This window comes from Bombus huntii, chromosome 5, assembly GCF_024542735.1.
Source record: "Bombus huntii isolate Logan2020A chromosome 5, iyBomHunt1.1, whole genome shotgun sequence".
In the NCBI taxonomy this organism is placed as follows: domain Eukaryota; kingdom Metazoa; phylum Arthropoda; class Insecta; order Hymenoptera; family Apidae; genus Bombus; species Bombus huntii.
Window position 1 is genome coordinate 214,019 of NC_066242.1, and position 8,482 is coordinate 222,500.

At 31.2% G+C, this 8,482-nt stretch overlaps 2 protein-coding genes across 7 annotated transcripts in view; one reads left to right on the plus strand and one right to left on the minus strand.

The window, feature by feature from the left end:
• Window positions 1-631: 631 nt before the first annotated feature.
• Window positions 632-8,482, plus strand: part of LOC126865457 (lysosomal alpha-glucosidase-like) — a 13,818-nt gene continuing 5,967 nt past the window's right edge. For 3 of the 6 annotated variants that reach the window (XR_007689534.1, XR_007689535.1, XR_007689533.1), the window contains exons 1-18: window positions 634-1,084; window positions 1,158-1,522; window positions 1,673-2,079; window positions 2,157-2,635; window positions 3,262-3,436; window positions 3,537-3,627; window positions 3,707-3,875; window positions 3,944-4,013; window positions 4,106-4,210; window positions 4,286-4,543; window positions 4,639-4,841; window positions 4,925-5,032; window positions 5,118-5,295; window positions 5,392-5,540; window positions 5,602-5,686; window positions 5,786-6,056; window positions 6,602-6,801; window positions 6,947-7,103. Coding sequence is in view for 2 of the 6 variants with exons in the window: in XM_050617953.1 (XP_050473910.1) it covers window positions 1,735-2,079; window positions 2,157-2,635; window positions 3,262-3,436; window positions 3,537-3,627; window positions 3,707-3,875; window positions 3,944-4,013; window positions 4,106-4,210; window positions 4,286-4,543; window positions 4,639-4,841; window positions 4,925-5,032; window positions 5,118-5,295; window positions 5,392-5,540; window positions 5,602-5,686; window positions 5,786-6,056; window positions 6,602-6,801; window positions 6,947-7,045 (2,985 nt within the window). In the remaining 4 variants the exon portion in view is untranslated. Of the gene's footprint in view, window positions 1,085-1,157; window positions 1,523-1,672; window positions 2,080-2,156; window positions 2,636-3,261; window positions 3,437-3,536; window positions 3,628-3,706; window positions 3,876-3,943; window positions 4,014-4,105; window positions 4,211-4,285; window positions 4,544-4,638; window positions 4,842-4,924; window positions 5,033-5,117; window positions 5,296-5,391; window positions 5,541-5,601; window positions 5,687-5,785; window positions 6,057-6,176; window positions 6,217-6,601; window positions 6,802-6,946; window positions 7,145-8,482 lie in introns of those variants that run through there. The other 3 variants (XM_050617954.1, XM_050617953.1, XR_007689536.1) reach the window with 3 other exon arrangements.
• LOC126865458 (zinc finger protein 699-like) overlaps window positions 7,054-8,482 on the minus strand; it is a 6,159-nt gene continuing 4,730 nt past the window's right edge. Inside the window, exon 1 of the mRNA XM_050617956.1 lies at window positions 7,054-8,482. This exon is cut by the window's right edge and continues 4,730 nt beyond it. The gene's annotated coding sequence lies outside the window, so the exon portion shown is untranslated.

Genomic DNA, 8,482 nt, shown 5'->3' on the forward strand with positions numbered 1-8,482 from the left:
ATGTTGGTCTTAGGTTCAATAACGAATCCGCGGTCAACGGGATGATAGATGTACGTGCTCACAAAAATCTAAGTCGGACTCTTTGCGAAAACGTGGAATATCCACCGAGCGTACAGACACTAAGTAACTCGCTAATACGACCTCACGAGAGAATGACTCTCCGTCGCGGTGATACTGCAGAGGAAAACTATGATGGAGTGTGTTTGAGGACACGAGATCATCGGATTCGTCGAGGATAGCCATCGTTCAGAAGGTGAGGGAATTTGGCGTTGCTGCTAATTGGTCAATCTCCATATCGGTGGTTAAAAAAAGATGCTAGTCGTCCTCGAGGGAAAGTTGCTAGTGGGAGACGCCGTTCGTTGAAAAATAGGTCTCTCCTATCTTCCCGTAGCTGGGACAAAGACTGTTTGTTTAAAGGACTTTAGTCAACTAAATCTTAAGATTTATAACGGACCCTCGGGCTAGCTGAACATGTACTGCGGAGACGCATCGACTCTAGCAATCATCTTGCTCGAAGAATAGGGTTTGCGTGTGGCGAGCCACGGGACAGAAACCGTTGGAATGTTTACTGTCGCGTGCCGCCACGAATGTTTCTTTTAAGGAGAACTATAGAATTACTCCATACCTTTGTTAGACAAAGCGTTCATCCCGTGACCGCGGCTACGTTCAGCGACTAGCTGTCGCCTCGAGCCCAAGCTCATTATCACAACTCGCGAACAATTACAATCGGATTGAATAACTACAATTGTTCAATTACAGCTATAGTAGACTCTAGATTACAATGTTGCGGGATTATCCAAAATTCCAAAGGCTCCGGTGTTCTTTCATCTCCGACATATATATATATATATATATATATATATATACACAAGGAAATTAAGAAAGGACAACAAAACATTACTAGGAACATTCTTAATTCGCGTGCAAAACAGATCAATCATGCTAAAAACTAGCTGAATATTGTGCAGCTACAAATCATAGCGACCGACTGACGATCGAAGAAGGAAAATTTATAAGGCCAAACAATATGATCGAATTATATAACAATATCGTGGTCTCATTTTAATCAAAAAAATTTCACTATGTTAATAAAATTTTTAATTAACAAAGTATTAAAAATAGATAAGTTTCATCGTTACATTAGTGTTGTCTTACAGATGCAAAGATATGTGAAGCAACTGCGAGCCGTTTATTGTCATAAAATGGTCGCCCCAAACGCCATGTATCATGTACTTACCTAAGTGTCTACATAGTATCAGTAGCGTGAGCAGTGAGCATTCTCATTTCCTCTCTGTACAAAATAATGCTCGATGATAAGTGGGATTTTCATGTTGTATATAAGAGAACATTTTAATACTAATAAAATATATATAGTGGGAAATTTAGTTAAATATATTATTGTAGAAGATAATCATGTTTGACGTATTACAACGTGCATAAGTCTGTAAAAATAATGAAGATTCATGTTTCTTATATGTATTAATAGTATGTATATGGTTATCTTTTGTACGTGGCTCTTAAGGTTATGTATTATTATGTTATGTATTATAGATATATTTGTATAGAAACTGATATCTTAGATTACTTTTCATTGGTAAATTTTAGTCCTTTTAACTGTTTTTTATCAACTTTCTTATTTTCAACCTAATTCTATTTAATTTTCTTATTAAAGGTGGTGGCCTATTCAATACTCAAAGAGATACAAAATACCGAAGTTAATTAACGAATTAACGAATGGAGAAATTTATAAAAACAATAGAAATGAATGTGAAAGATATACAACAATTTGTACCAAAAAATAAGGTTTTAGATAGATATTCCAAGTATATATTAACATATAATTTTCTGAAATTGATCATGTTCATTATTCTGCTTGGTGTAATAATAGTATTTTTACAACAAAGCAAATGCATTATTATAGAAGAATATAAAATAGATATAATCTCTAGAAATGATGAAATTCTACAGAATACGAATTATAAACTGGTTAATGATTCTATGATATTATCTAAAAAAGAAAATTTTGAATATGATATAGAATCTCATGACACAATATTGAAATTTCCTAGAATTGTGCAAGTGAGTTTCAAATATTATAATTAAAAAGCATGATTGCAGGTTATAATAATCATTGTTTTATAACTTTTATTCATTAGAAGCAGTGCAATAACATTCCCGTTACATTACGCTTTGATTGTCATCCTGAAGATGGAGCATCCGAATTATCCTGTAGAAATAGAGGTTGTTGTTGGAATTCTCTTAACAAAAAAATATCAACGACAAGACCTGTTCCTTTGAATCTTCCATATTGTTATTATCCAAGTGATTGGAGCATATACAGGTATCAAAATTTTAGTAAAGAAGGAAACAACTTTTTTGGATTCCTCAAACAAATAAAAAGCTCCTTTTATGAAGATGACCTACCACTGGTTAAAGTAGAAACCAGCACTATAGATGATACTATTCTACGTATAAAAATATATGATCCTCTTAAGAAACGATATGAACCACCATGGCCTCTCAGAGCAGATCCCAAACCATTTTTTCAAAAAAACGTTAATGCAAAATACAAATTAGAAATTGATAATACTAAACCTGGTTTTAAAGTATACAGAACCTTAGATGATACAGTGATGTGAGTAACATTTGTAACATTTGAATTTTGTGTTACTTTTATCCTATATGTGTATGAACATATATACATATAGTGTGTCCAGTTTATCTATAAACAGTTAAATATCTCAAAAAAATATGAGAGATACGAGAGATTGATTCAGACAAAAGTTTGAGCATATTAGGGGTACATTCGTGCTGGTATTTCTGGTATATCATCTTGAAGTGATCTTGAAATGACCTAAGAGTATTGCATTAAAGTTTCTTGTATATTTTTTATTACAATGTTGGCAGTATTTTGGTAACTTTATCATTTTATATTTCGAAATTATGTTACACGAAATACACATGCGTGTAAAGTTTTGAAAATGTTTTGGTATCAGCTATAAAAATATATAATAAAAAATATAGAGATGCATTTAAAAACTTTAATGTAATGTTCACAGGGCACTTCAGGATCATTTCAAGGTGATATAAATACCAACGTATGAGACTCTTAATATTCTAATCTTTGCCTGAATCATTTTTACGTATCTTTTATATTTCTCGAAATATTTAACTGTTCACAGATAAACTGGACAGCTATGTATATACGTATATACACATATGTATATATAATACAACTATTTTTATTTTTTTCATATCCAGATTTGACTCTATTAATACAGGAGGTTTCATATTTGCTGATCAGTTTTTGCAGATAAGCGCTCTTTTGCCGAGCCATAATATTTATGGTATTGGCGAACATAAAACGAAGCTAAAATTAAATACTAATTGGCAAATGTTTACATTATTGAACAAGGATCAACCACCAATAGAAAATGTATGTTGATTCATTTTAAGACATTATTTAAATTTACACTTTGTTTCTACTTGACATTTTTTAACATATATATTTATAAAGACAAGCTTTCAAAATCTAGGCAAATTTATATGGATCTCATCCCTTCTATCTCATAATTGAAAATTCCGGAAGGTCTCACGGGCTTCTATTTCTCAATAGTAATGCAATGGGTAAATGATGTTAAAAGTAATTTTTTCTTTATATTATATAATTCGCTGAAATATGTGTCATAACGTCTGCTATTTGTAGATGTGATATTACAACCGTCGCCTGCTATTACCTTTCGAACTATTGGTGGTGTTTTTGATATATATTTCTTTCTGGGTCCAACCCCGACAGATGTCATAAAACAATATTCTGAGATAATAGGCAAACCATTTCTCCCACCATATTGGTCTCTTGGTTTTCATTTATGCAGGTAGGAAAGTTATCTCATTGCAAAATAATTGTTATTATATTCTTATTATATTTTCCAAAATTGTGCAGATACGGATATGGAACCTTAGAAAAAACAAAGGAAATATGGAATAGAACCATAGCAGCGGGAATTCCATTTGTAACATGTTTTACATAAATCATTAAATTCATATTCTTTAAACGAATATGTAATAGATGAAGTTTAACCATTTTCATTCATTTTATTTTCAGGATACTCAATGGAATGATTTAGATTACATGGATAAAAATAACGATTTCACATATAATCCAAAAACATTTAAGGAGTTACCACAATTTGTGAATGAAATACATTCAGTATGATTTGAAGTTATATATACATGTAAAAAATATACAAATTTAATATGATGCATAACATTCTATATATTGTAGAGAGGAATGCATTATATTCCCTTAATCGATGCGGGAATATCTGGTTCTGAAAAGCACGGAACTTATTTGCCATATGATGAAGGTATGAAAGAAGATATATTTATAAAAGATGGAGCAACTGATCAGCCATTTGTTGGCAAGACGTGGAATTTTGTTTCTACTGTGTGGCCTGATTTTACGAATCCCAAAACGCAAAACTATTATTTCCACATGATGAGCAACATGCATGATAGTTTTGCATACGACGGTGCTTGGATCGTATGCATACATATTTTCTATTATCTATTAGTGAAAATAAAATTGTCTTACATTAATAATATTCATCTTTGCTTTGTGTTTTTACCTACTGCTAGGATATGAATGAGCCATCTAATTTTTACGATGGACATAAAAATGGATGTCCAAAAAGTAAATTGGATTATCCGAAATATGTACCGAACGTTGTAGGAGACATACTCGCAACAAAAACATTGTGCATGAACGCTAAGCATTACTTAGGTCTTCATTATGATCTTCATAATACTTATGGCACAAGTCAAGCAATAGCAACGAATTAGTAAGTACGCTATTAATCATAAAAGAACTTATAAGTGAAGTATAAAGCATAGTTAAATTACGTAACATTGGCAATGTACACAGTGCACTAACCAATATTCGACGAAAAAGACCATTTATAATATCGCGTTCAACTTGGGTGGGTCATGGGCACTATGCTGGTCATTGGACAGGAGATGTTTATTCCTCATGGTAATTGTTGCGCCTAGTGTTTATAAATATTCATAAATATTTATTAAATATTCGCATTTTACGTAATACATTGGACATACGTTAGGCACGATTTAAAAATGAGTATTCCAGCAATATTGTTGATGAATTTTTACCAAATACCAATGGTTGGTGCTGACATTTGTGGATTTAATGGAAATACAACAGCGGCATTATGTAATCGTTGGATGCAACTTGGTGCATTTTATCCTTTTTCTCGTAATCATAATTCCGACGATACAATCGTTTGTATTTATGAATTCTTACTGCATGAAGACCATTAAATTCAATTATTTCTTTCAAACGATATGTCTAATATTGTTATTATATATCATTTATAGGAACAAGATCCAGTTGCTATGGGCGATTTAGTAATAAAATCATCAAAGCGTGCCCTTACGATACGTTACTGGTTGTTACCCTATTTATATACGTTATTATTTCGAGCACATAAATTTGGAGAAACTGTAGCACGACCATTATTCTTTGAGTAAGTGTATTGACCATATACGACCTGTTTAGAGTGCTTGTAAGATTTAACATTCTTTTAGATACTCGAACGATTCGGCCACATACGATATCGACACTCAGTTCTTATGGGGTAGTTCTTTGATGATAATTCCAGTTTTAGAAGAAGTAAGTTAAGGTCCATATTAATAAATCACTAATATTTAAATAGTTAAAACAGTCATATTTTTTTTTTTTTTTTTGATGCACTCCATTCCTGATTATTAGAACAAAACGAAAGTATCAGCTTATTTACCACATGGAGTGTGGTATAATTTTTATACAAAAGAATCCGTCTTCGCGCTGGGTAAATATTACACGATGAATGCGCCACTCGATACTATACCATTGATGATTCGCGGAGGATCCATTTTACCAGTACAGAAACCAGCTGATACTACAACTAGCAGTAGAAAGAATAATTTCGAATTATTGATTACTTTGGATCATGTGAAAAAGGCAAAAGGCGAACTATATTGGGATGATGGCGATAGTTTAGGTATATATTGCATTGATGCCATAGTTAGTAGTATTAATTTCTATAGAAAAGGATAGACCTTACTGATTTCATTGACCGCCGTTCGGCCTTAGTTTTGCGAAATGTATATGATCTTTTTAGGACTAGATTTCGGTTCGACTGTTGGTTTGAGCTGGTTCAGGTAAGATTTAGGTTAAATAATAAATGTATATGGAATTTATGATAATAATATAGGAGAGACCATCTAATTGATTTCATTGAACATAATGTTCACATGGAACATTATGCTGGGTCTATAACAGAATTTTTGTCTCATCGGTAATACGATTACGGCAGTCTCAAAAAATAGAACTGTAATTATTTTTTATATTTATTGCCTAATAATCAAAATACCATCGGAAACTAAAGTTGAGCGGTGGTCATATGCACGTAAAAGTGAAATTACTCAGAATGCTGATCTCAACAACATATATCAAGATCAATAAGAATGATAAAGCACGCCCTTTTCTACATAATTACTTAAATTTTGCATAAGCTTGTTTTAATAAGCGGATGTGTATTTACAGATTCGCTGGAGAAGGAACAATTTGTATGGTCAGTTTTCACCATTGAGAATGATACTCTATCCACTGCCAAAGCAATGAAGAGTTCTTTTAATGAAAAAATGATCTTAGGAGGAATACAAATATGGGGAATAACATCTAATATTTCACAAGTATCTTTAAACAATCACGAAATACAATTTAAATATGACAGCAAAGAAAATGTGAGTTTTCTATTCTTATAATTAGAATGATAAAAGCGTGACAACTATTTTCAAATTCTAATGAAATTGTTCTGATTGTATAACTTTTATCTTTTTTTGCATATTCAACATGTAAAAATATGAATTACCTAAAGTAATTTTTCAGTGTTTGAACATAAGCAACTTACAAATAGACTTAAGAGAGAATTTCTTGCTTTCTTGGGAATACACTGATTTTGAACAACACGATGACAGTAACAAATGACAGTAAACTTGCTCAAAATATATGTTCACTTGTATTACATATAATATTGTTGCTACAGGTATGATATACAAAATATATTTCAATCGTTTTTAGTATTAATTTTACTATAATACTCTATTTGTATACATATATTCCTACATGTTAAAGCACATATTTTTTGAATAAAGAAGAGAAGCATTTTATTGAAATAACTGTACAATTGACTATACAATAAAGTAGAATACGTTATGGCACTAGAACGAATAAAAATAATAAGTATACATAATTCGAAATGTTTCGAAATAATCCATTCTCCGCGTGTTAATTAGAACGTAATTAAATGTAACGCAGACTTTACATATAGTTCGTTCATAATTGAAAGCAATAGAAAATATAACAACACAGGTAATCGATCATCACACAATAGATAATGTTGAATGAAAAATTTCACTTTGGCACCGTTTAACGTATATAAAATAAAGCAATTCGAGCACTTAAACAGCATCATCATTAAAACATTGAAATCCTTCTTTGAATTCTATATGCGTATTTACAATCATGTAAGTGTGCCTTACGACCTCGATCTATATTCAGTGTCTTCTATGACCTTTATTTGCATTTCTATAGCAGAAAGTAGATTCTCATCTTTGGAATAAATTTCAATGCGACTAGCCCAAACCGACTGTAGTCCTTGTCAATATACATATATACGTCGTGTAAGTAACCTATCGTACTTACATACGCTTGCTTGAATTTTTATAAGACGAATACGTAGACACGTATCGAATAAATGATGGATGATTTCGTTGAGATCTTTGTTTCAAATTTTCAAACGTCATTTGTTAGAAAATAATTACTTTTATCGGATCATTTTGTCGTACGAAATGACCTATACAAACATTTGATTTTATCGGGTTTCATAAACTAAAACTCGTAAAACTATGAAATTAACACGATGTAATTATATGTAGAAAATGTTTGAAACATTTACAAAATATAAAATATTAATCTAGTACATGGTACCTTTTCACATATGGATATTATACATATTGTAAAAGTTTCTAACAAATTGATAATTATTACTCGGTATAATATTATCGCACTACGTAATATACACAATTGTATAATTAATTATATATTTTTCTATTTGTATTGCATACTAATAAAACAAAATAACATACTTAATTGTATGTAATATTAGTAATATACGTGTATACATATTTTTTATTCTTCTCAACTATATTAATCTTGCAACTTTAATCATTATTGTCTGCTCACATTTACTTATGCCTATTTAAAAGATGAACTTGCGTTTTATGCGTACGAGCATATTTATTAAACATATTAACGTTAATATGCACGATTTACGCACTGAAACGAACAAATATACGCTAACGAGAATTACACAACGTACATATGAGAAAAGGAAATAACGACTATAAGGCTTTTAGGTATTGG